This window comes from Rhinolophus sinicus, chromosome 16 (genome assembly GCF_057876585.1).
Source record: "Rhinolophus sinicus isolate RSI-liver-muscle chromosome 16, RSI-T2T, whole genome shotgun sequence".
NCBI classification, from domain to species: Eukaryota; Metazoa; Chordata; class Mammalia; order Chiroptera; family Rhinolophidae; genus Rhinolophus; species Rhinolophus sinicus.
The window spans coordinates 62547324-62564062 of record NC_142516.1 but is presented as its reverse complement, the minus strand read 5'-3'; the positions used below and the strand labels follow the sequence as shown (position 1 = coordinate 62564062).

Below are 16739 nucleotides of genomic sequence, written 5' to 3'. Positions count from 1 at the left end.
AAACTATGGCCAGGGGGCCAAAATCTGGCCCACTACTCATTTTGGTAAACACTGGATTGGAACACGGCCAGGGTCAATCATTTCCATATTGTCTATAGCTGCTTTTGTTCCATAAAAGCAGTTGAGTAGTGGCGACAGAGACGGTACTATAGCCTACAAAGCCTGAAATATTTAGCCAAAAAAAATGAATACCCATGTCCACACAAAAACTTGCGCATGGTTTATATTAGCAGCATCACTCGTAACGGCCCAAAGTAGAAACAATCCAAATATCCATCCATAAAGACAAATGGACAAATAAAATGTGGTATATCCATACAATGAACTATTACTCTGTCATAAAAGCAATAAGGGTCTGATATGCGCTAGGACTTGGATGAACCTTGAAACACGCTAAGTGAAAGAAGCCAGTACCAAAAGTTCCCATATTGTGAACTTTGAAAAGCCAGACTATGAAAATCTACAGAAAAAGAAAGTAGATTAGTGATTGTTTGGGATTGGGGTGGGGGAGTAGGAGTGTGCTAGCTGAAGGGTAAATGTTTCTTTTTGAGGTGATAAAACTTCCTAAAACTGACTGTGATAATGGTGGCACATATCTGTGAATATAATAAACCACTGAACTGCACTTTAAGTAGATAAGTTGTATATGAATCGTATCTCAATAGACTTGTTTTATTTAACAAAGATAATATACTAGAAGAAATAGACTAATACACTGCTTGACATACTGTGGTCATTATAATATATTAATATGGACCATTTAGTCTTTAAAATGTGATAGAAAGATCATGAACGAATGATGTAAATAGGATGTGAAAGAGAATTAAGAAGTCATACCATAAGGAAATCTAATAGAAAATGATAAATCACATTAATAGTATACTATAAGAACTATGAAAGAGGGTAAAATGGGTAAAGGGAGTCTATTGTAAGGTGATGGATAGAAACTAGACCTTTGGTGGTAAGCATGCTGTAATGTATACAGATGTTGAATTATAAAGTTGTATACCTTAAACTTATATCATGTTACAAACCAATGCTACCTCAATTCAAAAAAAAAAAAAAAAAAAACTATGGAAGTAACTATCATATGAGAAACTCAAACAATTAAAAATGGTTATCCAATATTAATATAGCCAAAGCCAAAGTAGATTTTATATTCCAGAGATAGAGAAGGCAATATAATAATGACAAAGGGGTCAATTCACCAACAACATAATTCTAAATGATTATGCATTCAATTACAGAGCTTCAGAATAAGGAAAACTAAAACTTGTAGAACTGCAGGGAGCAACAGACAAATCCACAATGGTAGATGGAGATTGCAAGATATCTCTCTCTCTCTTAATACTTGATACAGTATATAAAAATTAGTGAAGGTACAGAATATTTTAATAATACTCTCAACCTTCTTGTTGAATTGACATTGATAGAATACTCCACCCAATAACAACTGGACTGATCAGGAAAATTTAGAGGACACCAATGTGTAGAAACTTTAATTCTGTTCAAATACACATAGAACATTTACCAAGATAGACCATATTCTAGGCCATAAAACACATGTTAATAAATATAAAAGGATTCAAGTTGTATAAAGTGTGATCTCTGACCGCTGGGGAATTAAATTAGAAAGCAATAGCACAGATACCAAGAAAATCTCCAAATTTTTTGAAACTAAACAACTCATTTCAAAATATCCAAAGTCAAAGGGAAATGAAGTATTTTGAACTAAAAAATGAAAACACATCTATGGTATTCCACTAAAACAACACCGAGGAAAAATTTATATCATTAAACACCTGTATGTAAAAACCCTAATATTCTCACAGCAATGACCTCAGCATCTACCTTAAGGAACTATAAAAATAAGACCAAATAAAACATAAAATAGAAGGAAGAAAGTAACAGAGAAAAATTAATGATATAGAAAACAAAACGACAGAGAAAATCCATGAAACTAAAAGTTGATTTTTTGAGATCTATAAAACTGATAAGCCTCTAAGCAGACTGATTAGGAAAAGGAAAGGATAAATAAATAATCAAGACTAGGAATGATAGATGTGATTAGATATTCTTAGGATAACTACAAGTCTTAATAATATTTAAAAGATATTTATAAGAAAGCATTATGAACTACTTTGAGACAATAAATTCAACAATAGACACATAAAAAACACAAACTACCAAAGCTAACTCAAGACAAAATAGATAATCTGTGGTTAAAAATCTTCACATGTAACCGGTGAGGTCCGGATGGCTTCACCAGCGAATTCTTTCAAACATTTAATGAAGAACTCGTCAACAAACTCTCCCAGAAAGGTGAAAATGAAGGAATTATTTCCCAACTCATTCTATGAGGCCCACATTACCTTGATACTAAAACCAGATAAAGACATTGCAAGAAACCTGTAAACCAATATCTTTCATAGACAAAGATGTAAAAATTCTAATCAAACTTTAGTAAATTGAATCCAAAGTATTTTTAAAAAGGGGGGGGGGTATAATACGTTATCACTAACTTGAGCTTATCCCAGGAATGCACGGTGGGTTTAACATTTGAAAATCAATGTAATTCACCATATTAACACACTAAAATGAAAAAAAAATCATGTAATAATTGGATGTAGAAAAAGCATTTGACAAACTCCATCATCCATTTTGGATGAAAAAAAAGGTCAGCAAATGAAAAATAAAAGAAACTTCCTCAATCTGACAAACAGCATCTACAGAAAACCTGTACCTTACATCATACTGAATGTAGAAATATCAAGTCATTTTCCCCTAAAATCAGGAACAACACAAGGATATCTGTCACTTCTATTCAGCCTTGTAGTGTAGGTGCTAGCCAGTGTGATCTAACAAGAAAAATAAAAGCATCCAGAGTGCTAAAGAAGAATGGCCTTTATTTGCATATGATATGATCACATGTGTAGAAATTTTGGTGGGCTAGCCCCAAAAGCTACTGCAACTAATACCTGAGTTCAGTAAAGTAGCAAAAAATAACAATACACAAAAAGCAATTGTGTTTTTAAATACTAACAAGGAACAGTCAGAAATTATTAAAAAACAGTGTCATTTAGAAAAGCATCAAAAATATGAAATACTTAGCATAAGTCTGAGAAAATATGTAAGACCTATACACTGAAGACTACCAAATATTGCTTTGAGAAATTAAAGAAGACCTAAATAGATAGTTTATATAATGTTCAGGGATGATGAAACTCAATATTAAGAGATTAATTCTCTCAAAATAGATCTATAAATTAAAAACACCCCATCAAATCCCTGCACAAATCTTTTTCTAACCGGCAAACTGGTTCTAAAACTCATATGGGGTAGTTAAATCAATGTCCTTGAAAATGATGGACAAAGTCGAAAGAATCGTATTTCTTGAATCCAAGACTTACTGTAAAGCTATATTATTAAAGACAGTGTGGTACTGGCATAGCAATAGGCACACAATTAACTAGAATAGAATAGAGAATCCACAAATAGACCCATAGATGTACAGACAACTGATTTTCAATAAAAGCGCAAAGGCAATTCAGTGGAGAAAGGATAGTCTTTTCAAAAAATTGTACTAGAACAATTGAATATTGTGGGGACAGAGCCCCAGAAAGCAGTTTCCAGGCTCTCGGCCTCACATAGACAGGTGCTGGCTCAGGTAGTAAACGGCCATCAACTGTGATTGGATGGCCATCAGCTGTGGCTACTTGGCCGTCAGCTGTAACCAGTGAGCCACTGGCCACTAATATAACTGCTGTGGCTACGCTAGCAGAAAGATGGGGTGCTAGCAAGAAGAGGGTGGCTGAGCTAGCAAGAGCGGATTGCAGAGAGGCGGATGCCGCCAGCGAGAATATAACGGTATGACTCCCCTACTTATGGCTCCGTGGGTGTTCCTTTTTGGCCTCACCGTGTCCTGCATTCTTATGTGGGGAGCGGGAGCTGAGACCCCGCCGGACACCCTGCATGACAAATATCCATAGGCAAAAAATGAACTTTGATCCATATCCTGTACCACATATAAAAATTAACTAAAAATGGAACATAGACTAAATATAAAACATAAAACAAAGAACTTATAGGTGAAAAACATCAGTAATCTGGGTTAGGCAAATATTTCTTAAAAACAAGAACAAAAACACAATCTACGAAAAAATATGCAATAAGTTCAACTTCATAAAAATTAAAAACGTCTGCCTACCCCAAGACACTGTCAAGAAAACAAAAAGACAAGCCACAGACGGATAAAATATTTGCAAATGATGCATCTCACAAAGAACTTACAACCAGAATGTATAAAGAATTCTCAAGAATTCAATAATAAGAAAACAAACAACCCAATAAAAAGTGGACAAAATATTTTAATAGAAATTTTTGCCAAAGAAAATATATGGATGAAAAAAAAAAAAAAAAAAAGAAAATATATGGATTCTAAATAAGCGCATTAAAAAATGCTCTCTTATCATCAGGTAATTTCAAATTATCACCCAGAACAAGCTACTACTACTACTACACCTATTGCCATGGCTAAAAGAAAAGTCTGACCTCACCAGGTGTTGGCAAAGACACAGAGACCTGGAACTCTCTCTTACACTGCTGGTAAGAATGTAAAATGGGCTACCTCACACCTGTTAGAATGACTATTATCAGTAAGAAAAGAGTAAGTTTTGGATAGGCTATAGAGAAAAGGCAACCCTCACACACTACTGGTGGGAATGTAAGCTGATATAGCCACTATGGAAAACAATAGGGAGGGTCCTCAAAAAAATTAAGAATAGAATTACCATATGACCTAGCAATCCCTCTTCTGGGTATCTACCCCAAAATTTTGAAAATACTTATTCATAAAGATACATGTACATGTACCCCTGTGGTCATGGCAGCATTATTCATGGTGGCTAAAACATGGAAACAACCTAAGTGTCCTTTGATGAATGATTGGATAAAGATGGTGTGTGTGTTTGTGTGTGTGTGTGTGTGTGCGTGTGCGCGTGCGCACACACACACAATGGAATACTACTCAACCATAAACAAAGATGCCATTTGTGACAACACGGATAGATCTTGAGAATACAATGTTATTAACCAAAGTTATCCTAATAAATTTAATAAAAAATAAAATTGTACTACCTTCTGAAAACTGACAGTTTCTTAAAAAGTTAAACATATACCTACCAATGATTCAGCCATTCCATTCATAGGTATTTACTTAAGACAGATTAACCCACATGTCCATACAAAGATAGTACACAATTTTTCATAGCAACTTTATTTGTAATAGCCTAAAACTGGAAACACACTGTCCCTCAATAGTTGAACGTTGATGGACCACAAACTAATGTATCCTACAATGTAACATTCTGTAATCAAAAGGAACAAATTGATACATGATACACTATGGATAATCTCAAAATAATTATACTGAATGAAAAAACACCAAATCAAAACAGGGCGTCTACCTACTGCATGAGTCCATTTACATAAAATTCTAGACAATGCATTAATCTATAGTGACAGAATGTAGATCACTGTTTGACTGGTGATGTTGGGTGGAAGGAAGGGCGGCAGGGAGGGATTGCAAAGGGCAATGAGGAAACTTCAGTGATGGTGTCACAGGTGTACATATGTCAAAACTTACCAAACAGTATACCTTAAATATATGCATTTACTGTAGGTCAATTATGCCTCAAAATAATATAAAACAAAACAAAACAAAAAGGTGGGCTGTGGGATCTGAAATTAGGAGAAAGAGTAGGGCAGGAAGTTGCTGTTTCCTTATAAGCCCTTAGTATTTTTTCAACCATGCAGAATTATCATCATGGTAAGAATGACAATAAAAAATGAAACAAGAGCAAGAACATACAAGAGGACAACAAAGAGACAAGCAAGTCTTCTTTTCTTCAAAGTCTTTAGCTAAAAATCAGATGCCCACAAAGGCACAAAATCTTTCCAGCATCCTGAAACTATTTATTTCATTGATTGAATTCCTAACAAGATTCAGTTTAGAATACATAGTGAATAAAAAAAATATTCTACCTTAATGTTTGAATGAGCTACCACTGATATACCACCAAAAGAATGTGAATGGCCACTACGATGGGACATTTTTAAGCAATAGCAGTGGATTTGTGCAGACATAGGTACAACCCTCTCCTACAACCTTGTTTATTTTTGCAGGGGATTGCTACAGATGGGTTGCAGAAATCATTAAGTAGGCAATAATCCCGATTGGTTTAAACCATTATTTGTTTATTATGTACTTCCTTACCTGGGATCAATTTGGCCAATGCGATGAATCTGGCTTCAGCTGATGAATTGAAATTGATTATCTGTAAAATAATCAGTTTCATAAGAATCTAAGGAATGAGCTACCTGCAGGTTGCACATGGAAGTAAAAGAATCTTGCAAGTTAGGATGGTAATTCAGCCAAAACAAGAGAGAAATAACCTCTGAAAGAAGAAATTCAGTGAGAAGAAAGGAGAAATTCTGGGATTTCCAAATAATTTTCATCTGCGTTTAAATTGTTCTTTGGACTTGTGGAAACTAAAGCTCAGCTGTCATTCAGTTTAGGGAGCCAGAAGGTCTTGAACACAAATCTTCCTTTTACTACCATGTTTCCCCCAAAATAAGACCGAGTCTTACATTTGCTTTTGCTCCAAAAGATGCATTAGAAAAAATCATGCTAGGGCTTATTTTCCAGTTAGGTCTTATTTTCAGAGAAACAGGGTATGGCTACAATATATATAAGAAGTCTGATAACTCTTTTAGTCAGGCTTTCATGTATGAGTGCTTTGATTTAAAAACTGGTTAAAGAACGTAAAAATTCCCAACAATGTTCAAATCATTTGGCACTGGCTATTGGTAATAGAATTATTTCTTCTTGATTTCATATTAAGTGTCCTCAAGTTTCTGGTCTGTTTAATTTGCTGATTAGATATAAGCCACATGTGGTTTTTTAAAAAGTGAGGACATTAAACAGTGTTGCAAAATCATCTGCTTCTGACCAACACCTGAGTAAGTTAACTGTAAAGTACTGCGCTCCACCACGAGACGGACCCCATCAACCACTTTAAACTCTTTTCTATCCCTTCCCTAACAAGTTTAGTCAGGCTCCTCACATGTGGAGAGCAGCCCTGGAGTGGAACAAGAAAAAGTCATTTGGAGTTAAACAATAAACCACTTCCAACACACACACACACACACACGGCTCAAATCTGCTTTCATCATCTTCCTCCGGAAGAAAGTTGGTTGAGAAGCACAGCAAGGAAGAACAGGTGTGTAATGCTAGGAAAATCAGTTTGTCCTGAACGTTCAGAAGGTACCAATGACTTAAAGGAGGTCTAAAAAGGCAGAGTGGTAAAGTATAAAATAAACTAACAAAACAAAAACATAAAAGCACGACAAATCTAAGAAAACTATGTTATGTATTTTTGCTGGACTCAAATATTACTAGATATTTTACTGAAATCTCAAGGATAACGTAGAATTGCTATCCCTGCGGATATTTAAAAATAAGACAAGGCATTCTGTCTTGATTTGGTTAGATGTCAACCTGCCTGGTGTTTTTGGAGCTGGCAGAACCTTCAAAAACATAGGCCAACACTCTCCTTTTACATATGAGGAAATGAAAGGTTAGGGGCCTTGAGCAAAATGACACAGCTAGTTAGGGACAGAGCCAGGACTGGAAGCTCCACGTTAAAATGTTCTCCTGAGCCTGTCTCTTAGGCCCTCTTTACTGTTTCCCTTTGACTTTCCTTTCGGGGTCATGATTCTATAAGAACAGATTTTTGCACAGTGGTTTTCAACCCAGCTGCACGATGGAAGCACCTGGGAGCTTTATAAATTCTGATGCCCAAGCCTCACCCCACTCCCCAGGATTCGGATGCAATCCAACTGGGGCGTGGCCCTAGCATAGGGCGTTTCAAGAACTCCCACAGGCAATCCTAACATATAGCCACCTCTGAGAAGCCCAGCCATGGAGCAAAGCATATTGGGAATAAAACTTGCTGATAATTAAGACAAGCTTTTGCAATGGTTTTCCATACTCCAATCTAAGCAGGTGTTCCCTGTTGAAAATTTCTGTCACTTATTAGGGTAGTCCCTGCTGGTCAGCCTGCCCTGGGCCCTTCTTAGCCATCATTCTTGGTCCTCAGCCTCTAAAAGTGCACGACTGCAATCAAAATGACCATTAAAATAAGGATCTGAAAACAAGTTTCAAACGTTAAGTAAAAGCAAGGGAAGGAAATCCCCCGATTTGGACAAGTCTCCATAAGCAAAACAGAGGAAAGGGAGGCTATCTGGCGATAATTCCGGCCAAGAGTATTTGGGCATTTTCCCAGAATTACCCAACTAATACTGTGAACAGCAAATTTATGTAGGCTAAATTATGTACAAACTGAGTTTTAATCACAAGTTACCTGACTCTGGAAAGCGCGAATGCCAAAGACGGTACATGCATCTTGGGTTTGACCGACCCCCGCCCCCTTCCTTAAGCGGTTCCCTCCAGGGTCCTTCAATAATAAACCGCTGCCAAGCCGACTTTGAATTAGTCACTCAACCAGGGCCGTTCTGCGCAGCCTCAGGGCCTGAGACACCCGCTCAGGAGAATTCCCCAATTCCTTCACCCCTTCTGGCTCAGAAGAAATCCCTAGGAGCATTCAGAGGGGGGCGTGGTGAGGACGAGTCCTCGTGCACCGGCCAGGGTCACCTTTTCTCCAGAGGCACCAAACCAGGGAGCCCACCTGATCTAGTGTCTGCACATCTTAAACGAGTGCTCTGCTACCGACCCTCGGATGCGGGGGGCCGTAGGGTGACGATTTCAGAAGTTCACCAGTCAGGCGAAAGACGGAAGTAAGGAGGAGTGTCCCAGCGCCCGAGCCTCCGCCACGAAGGAGAGACCGGGGTCCGAGAAGGACCATTTCGAAGGGGTGAGGGGTGGCGGACTCCTGGGAGAACGCGGTACTGGGGCTCAGGCACCGCCTCCTCACCCGGACTGCCCAGCTGGAGGCAGGACCCCGGCGCCGGCGGGAACCCGGGACAGGGCCCCAGGAAGCTGAGCGGAGGCTCATCGCAGATTTGACCCAGCCAGCCCGGAGCTCGCCACGAGGGGCCGCCTTAGCCCCAACCCCGCGCCACCTGTCCCAGCTCGGGTGGCAGCGCAATTCCAGGATGGACCCTCACTGGCGAGAGCGCGCCCCAAGCTATAGCGCTCTCCACCGTCGCGGACTAGAAAAATGCCAGGAGGAGGAAGGACGCAAGACGTGCAAAGTGCCCTACCTGTCCGGCAACAAATAGCAGGCACCAGGTGCTGCCGAAGATGCGGACCAAGAGCGCCGAGTGCCAGGGCGCCGCCAGCCGCGCCATCGTCCACCAGCGGGGAAGCGGGACGAGTCCTGGGCGAGACCCCTCTTTGGAAGCTGTAGCCACCTCCCGCGCGGGCTGCGAGGTCTCGGCGGCCGCGGGCGGACGGACTCCAGGCGTGCGCGTGTGGAGCGTGCGCCTGCGGGGCAGGGCTGCGCCGGGCAGCCGCGTCTTCTGAGCCTTCCTGAGGCCACGGAGCCCGGCTGCTTTGAATGGGAGCGTGTGCGCTCGGGGTGGGGGCGTTATTTGTGAATGTGCTGCTTATCTTGGCTCGGGATGGTTCGCGCTCCAACCCCCACCCCACCCCCCCAGCACACCCTCCGGCTCCTGCTCCTCCCCTCGTGTGTCAGCCCAGGGAAGGCGGGGAGCGCAGACACCCAACCGCCCCGGGAGCGATCGCGGTGCGCGTTTTGGGGAGCGGGGCTACCTGCTGACTTCTATTTATTCTTTTTAAAGCGAGGGTCCGGCCCTACACACCTTGCTTGGGTTTGTAATGTCATCCTGCCTGCCCTGCGTGAATGCCGGCTGAGAAAGAAAAGCTTTTCCAGGACTCTAGGGCTTTCTCAGGAACAAGTCCCCAGGGCCATTCTCTGCGCACTTTGCCTGGAACTCGGAGGCCCGGGAGCCAAGCAAGTCCCTACAAAAACTGGGGAAGAGTTTGTGCATGTGCAGAGGGAGAGATGATTAAGAAACTCGCGAACCCATGCAATGGAGCAGTACTGAACGTAATGGTGTGTTAGTCTGTCCATGGGGACCTGTCCCCTGGGTGCGTAGATTCTCCTATGGAGTTCACTTGTGTAAACCAGGTCTAGGGAAAGAGGACTTTGCTCAAGCGCAGCGGGGACCCACGACAACTACGTAGAGACTCGGAACTAGAGCCGGCGTCACTCCTCCGGAGCCCAAGAAACGGGTTCAATGAGACTGACTTCGCTGTTGTCTTCTTGTGCCAAAGGGTTTCTGGGGGCAAGCCACGGCGCCCCTCCCTTTCTCTGGTGTGGGCCGCGATATTACTTACACTTGAGCTTTCAGGCTTTCTCCATTAACAGCAAAGTTTCATGCCCTTTTCTTTGCCATTGGGACCCAGGCTCATTTCTTCTTGAAAACCTGGCGCTCCAGAGCCAGTCTCCCAAAGCATCTTTATAAGAAAGCAAATCCCCCACCCTTCTTCCAACGGTCTTCCAGGCCACTCCACCCCTCTGGAACCTTGGCAGGGAAGCTCGCAGAGGCGGGGAGCTGGCCCCACTTCAGTAAACTCTGTACGATAAGAGGATTCAGCTCAGCGCTGGTGAAATAACTTTTGTGAAGTTCCCACGTGCAAGCATTGGAGTGAGCCCAGCATAAAATGAAGACGCGGAGACACTCCCTAGCAACCATTCATTCAATCCACATATTCCTACAGCCAAAGGCTGTGCTTAAATGTTGTAGCCCATCAGTGACCTAGACAGAGGTGGATCTTGCCCATTTTAATTGCGTAAACAGACCAGACACAAACTGTCTACTGACAATGAAAGGCTCAGTCAGGGCAGAAGTGCCTATAGGAAATGAATGGTATATGGGTTGGCATCAGCCTTTGTGTCATATGGGGGGGGGGGGTTCTTATATATGGTAAAGGAGCTGCTTCTCAGAATTCATCTATTTACTTATGATGTGTGTATTTATTGAGCTCCCAAGGTGTGAACAACAACAACAACAAAAAACAAGTAGATAAAAAAAAAAAATCTCCTTTGATCTTAGAATTCCAGAAAGTCAAAGTTGGAAGGTCAAAATCTTTTAGAAATTTTTTAAAGGGTTTTTAGCTCATTGTTCAACTTGAATTGGCATAGTAGAAAGGGTAGGCTATTAAACACCAAACAAAATAAAACAAACAGACAAAAAACAAAAATAAAATCAAAGACTCCGGCTGGAAAAAGGAAAGTGCTTCCATGGAGGATTGAAAATGGCTTGTCTTGCTAGGACCTTTGAGCAGCAAAAGGCATGGCTGGGCTTGGTGGAGGGGTGGTCGTGGGGGAATGAAATGGTAGGGTTGGGGAACAAACAACACCAGGCTGGAAGAAAGACAGGATGTACCAGGTGGTGGTGCTAGGCAATACTAACTGAATTAAATCTTCAACCCTCAAGGTAGGTGCAGATCGCCTGAACTTGACATATGAGAATCCTGAGGCTTACGGGCTGTTCTCCCAGGATTGGAATCAGGCCCTGGAGGGGAACGCTGGAACAGAATTTCAGGATTGGAAGGGAACTCTAGCCCAACCTCATACTCCAAACCCCAAAGAGCTTGGCCACATAGTTCAATAGCCAGATTTTTGTTTCTAAATGGGTGAAAAAACTAAGGCCCAAGAAAGTTATGTGACTTGTCCAATGTCTCACACTTCAGAGGCAGGTGAATTTATTCCCACTTCAGTGTGGTGAGGAAAGAGTGAGCTTCTTGTCTTTGAACAAAGAGGTAACAGAAGGAAGCAAGAATTTAAAGCTTAATTAATGGGCGGTTAAGTGTAGGTAAAAAGGGGGTAGAAAGTTCAAAAGAAGGGAGACCAGCTAAGAAGATGCTGCTGTAAACCAGCTGTGATGAAGGATTCCATTATTGGAGATGCACTCCAGCTACTGGAGAATGAAATGGGTGCTGGGAAAGACCAGAAAGGAGAGGGAAAGCATTATTGTTCTATATAATATGGGAAGACGGCACTACCATAGAGCATCTTCACACCAGAGGTCCACCTCCAGCTGCTTGTGTCTGACACCAGACTCAAATGTTAGCAAATAATCTACTTTGGTTGGTTGTTCATGGTTTACTTAAAAATCTATAGATTCTTAAACTACTTTCAAAGTAATATCCATCACTGAGAGTTTAAGAAATAACTGAATGAGGCGGAAGAAAGTATTCTCATTACCCACTGAAGATCAAGTTTCCTTGATACTGCATGACATAGCGGGAGGATGCTTTAACACAGGTGTCTTTACTTAACAGCTTAATGACCTCACTGTGACACAAGGACTAAGAAATGTCATATTTCAGGCACAGGAATCCACATGGAGCATCAGAGGATCCCAGCCACCGATGGCTCTTCATCTTGCCCCAGTCCCAGTCTTGCCAGAGCCTCTGCTCTGGACAAGCCCTTTTGTGGGAGACTAGCGTTAGGAGATGTGTTTTGACATCATGAGTCAGAACTCTGAAAGAACTGCTCCATTGGAACATGAGGCCACATGATTTGGAGGCTGAGTCTGAGTCTACCTGTTGATCTCAGTGGCATAGCTACTCCACTGACTGCTCATGCTGCCCCAGTCCTCCTTCCTTCAGCCCTCTCTTTTCTTCTTGTCCCTTTTTATCCTGAATACTTCCCCCCCCCCCAGGGCCCGTCATTTTAATAACACTCTTTCCAATACCCGGCACTCCCTTGCACCTTGGTCTTTTCTTAACACTTCAACTCAAAATGAACTGTTGTTACCTGCTTTCTCAGTGCCGGCACTACAGGAACCAAGCACTGAAGGGGAAGCCACAGAACAAGACAGATAAATGTCACCATAGCATCTTTTTCACCCCCTTCAAATGGGCTCTCAACACTACCCATCAATCCTCCCAGTCCATTCGTTTGTCTCACTACTGACCTTCTACAGTGATTATTTCAAACCTTCTCCACTTTCCGCAAACCTCCAACTAGTCCCTCCTTCACTCCTTTCCCTATCAACAAAATGCAGAACTCCAACTTTTCAGAGAAAACCTACTTGGTTGAAGGGGAACAACTACTACGTTATCTTTTCCACCAAATCTACTTATATCCACAGCTGTCCTCCCCTTCTCTGTTTTCTAAGGTCAGTCCTCCACAGTGCTCTAAATATAGTACCCTATGGCCTTCAACTAGTAAGAAAACCTACTACAAATATCCCCTTCTCTCTGTTGCGTAGTCCACACCTGCTTGTAAACTCTATGCCATTTTCAATATTCTAACATGCACCAGCCTCTCCCATGTAAAAGTTACTAACTTTGCTTCAACTACCCCACATCTTTTTTCCTTCACAACTCTAATTCTTGAAGGTTTTATCTATACTCTGTCTTGCCTTCCTTCCTTTCTATTTAATCCTCGACGCATTCCAGTCAGAATTCGGCCTCCATCACGCTCCGGAAACAGAAACCGCTCCACTCACCAGTTACCTCCATGCTGTCACATCCAGTGAACATCAGTCAGTTCTCTTCTTACTTGTCCTAGCAAAATCATGTGGCATCACTCCTTCCTTCCTTCTTGGTTGTTACTAAGACACTGGCGTGCTACTCCCAGGAACACTACTTTTGTATAGGCTCTCCCCTTTCCTCTCAATCCCCTATCTAGTTATCTACTGAGGTCATCTGGTTGGATTCCTTATTTATATGCACTCATGTATCTGTATTATTTTCCTTCAGAGAATTGATTCTAACTTGCAATTATACTTTTATTAATGTGATTAATTGGCCAAAATGTCTTTCCCTCTCCTACTAGGTTATAAATTTTATAGGAGCAGTTCACCATTATGGCTGTCATGCCTACCCAATCCAAATGCAGAGCACATCATGCTCGATAAAATTGAAATTTATTGAATTAATAAATGGATTAATTCATACCATACTTCACAGCTTTCAGTGAGCTGACTTGGACACTTCACCATCAAGTAATACACAAACTGCAAGCTCCTTAAGGACAGACATATGCTATTGACCTTTAGCCCAGTACGTATGAAAGTCCTAGGAACATAGCAGGTACTCACACACACAAAAAAATACACACACAAAAAACCACAACTATCTCACTGATTAAATGAATGGACAGAATCCACTAATAGAATGAGAAACTGCCTATTTGTGTAAATTCCTAGGCAGACTCCAAATAAAAATCCATAAGCCATATAATTCTTCAACAGATAATAAAACATTCCAACAACGCTTTCTTTCTTCTAAAGAATATAATGAAGTTTGGTCATTTATATTCTCCATTATCACCTCGAAGTTTCCCAAATAAGGAGAATCAATAGTAAATAATGTAAATAATACATATAGAACATCCACGATACAAAGTATACTTTTCAGAAAATACTTAGAAACAAGAGGAATGGGGAGGTGCATATTCTGTTACCCAGAGTTAAGATTTATCTAAATTATTTCTAGTTAGTATATCATGTACATTATAAAATGTTCAGCATGAAAGGAACTTTCTGATAACTGGCTCAAATTCCGCTTCATTCTCCTCTTGGCCTTTAACTGGCTGAAAATGCCCTTGTCAGCCTTTATTTGCCGCAGTAGACAATCCAAACATGAGTAAAACTGTTCAGTCAAGCAACATGTTCATTTTTGACAAGGTGAATGTCACCAACTTTGTTCAAAGAAAACACACATACCTGAATTATACAGTTAAAAGTCCTCTTGCTTGAGTGAAGCTGTTCCAACAATATTCCAATCCACAGAGACACATGGCTTCAACTAGTACAAACTGTTAAATTACGTGCATAATAAAAATAGGAAACATAAAGCAGTATGTTTCTATCTCACAAAAATGACTCAAAACCTATTTCAAGAAAGTAAACACTGGAAACCAGCAGTTTTACTTACTCTGTGCCCCAATTTAATCTCTGTCCTAATTTTATCTTTTGTATGAACATATAGATTTTCCTTTTCGTTTTTAGCTACTGTACCTCTAGATTTTTAAATCATAAGCATTAAGATTAGCTGAAGTGGGTTAAACATATAAGTTAACATTCAGATCAAAATATTTAAAATGACCTCTACTTCCATCTGTGGGGAAAACTCCGTGTCTCATGAGGGCTACAACTTATCAGCAGACTTATCTTTCCATTCTATAACACTGACTTATGGAGGAGTGTTTCAGGTCACACTGATTTCCTGGCATCCATCTAGCTGCATTCATGATAGGGTGTTAGTAATGTGCATACTTAATCTCTGGATGTTGGCTTGTGGGAGTCTCAAATATAAAATGTGACAGCATTTGTTTTTCTTACCACATAAAAAATGACATCACAAACTGTTAAGAGGTTAAACCATATATTATGGCTTCATTTCAGAGTCACTGTTTGCGTCATATGACTGCCCAACAGGGACCGAATCTAACACACTTAACATTCCTGAATCTAATAACATATATAAGCTCCTCTGGGTGAGGCCCATTGGGTGTGGTTTTATCACACAGAAAATCTTATATAATAATAACCTTTTCAAAAAATTGTCATTCTTTCTCCATGTGTTGAAGGATTTGTCAAAATGATACACCAAAGGACAACAGAGATTATAAAGGAATCAAAAAACTACACTTAGAAACTGACATATTAATTCCATCCATATTCTCTGAAGACCTCAGGAACTGTTTACCTGAACTTAGCAACAATTTTTCCATAAGTCAGTTAGTCTGTCAACAATAATATTCAGTTTCCATTTTGTATTAGCCATTATGAAAATATGTAAAAGAAGTAAAATATATGATCCCTGTTCTTTCAAAATGCACAATTAGGTTTTGCAAAATGCATTTATGAAAGTTACATCTCCAAAATATTCTCCATTATTTCATAAGCCTTTTAATAGCATGGTATCCTGTTGCAGATAATTTTTTATCCCCATCGCTTGCCACATAGTAGGCACTCAATAAATGTTTGATGAACTGCATTGAACACTTATTCTAATGCAAACCACATCGATGAGCATTGCAAGAAGCAAACACCGATTCTGTATTTATAACTAGCTTCCTAAAGCCGCTATCAGATTATTTCAATGATCAGAATCCTTCTCTCTCTAAAGTGCTGATGTGGCAAGCTCTGAAATATAACGTAAACTACTATACAGAAAGTACTGGTGGTTTGATAGGTAGTTCTCAGTCAACATTTTATTATAGGAGTTTGTTCTCACATAAAAGAATGGCATTTTGATATCCAAGTATTTTGTGTGTTTGGGTATGTTTTGCTTCAATACGTACTCATCCAGCAGTCATGTTCTCTCCACTCCCAGGCACACTAGGCATACTAGAAAGCTGGTGAAGGAAATACGGTGCTTATTCCATACTCAGCATCTAAAGTGCCTTGTTTATATCACAAAACCTCCAAGATAAGTCCTGGTAGCTGGGTTTCCATGACTTATAAAATCATTTTAGCAGACACAACAAAAGCAAAGTACTGTCATCTCTGTACTAAGCAACATTCCACTTTTCAGTTCTTGCCTATGACTGGATATCAAGAGGTTCTGCCTATTACAACCATCTTTTATTTTGTTATTTGAAGTCAGTGTCCAAACAAAAGGAAAACAGACCTCTTTCTCTGGAACTAAGTTATTACTCTCAATTTCCCTAGAGACATCTATAGTAGGCAGTGGTATAAGTTATACCTCCATTTGGTTCATTCTGAAAGAA

The 16739-nt window shown here is 40.4% G+C and overlaps 1 protein-coding gene across 2 annotated transcripts in view; it reads right to left on the bottom strand.

Moving 5' to 3' along the window:
• Nucleotides 1-9822, bottom strand: part of ADAMTSL1 (ADAMTS like 1) — an 891281-nt gene extending 881459 nt beyond the window's left edge. For both annotated transcript variants that reach the window (XM_074330337.2, XM_074330338.2), the window contains exon 1: nt 9283-9822. In XM_074330337.2, coding sequence (XP_074186438.2) covers nt 9283-9369 — 87 coding nt within the window. In that variant the 5' untranslated portion in view covers nt 9370-9822. The remainder of the gene's footprint in view (nt 1-9282) is intronic.
• Nucleotides 9823-16739: the final 6917 nt, after the last annotated feature.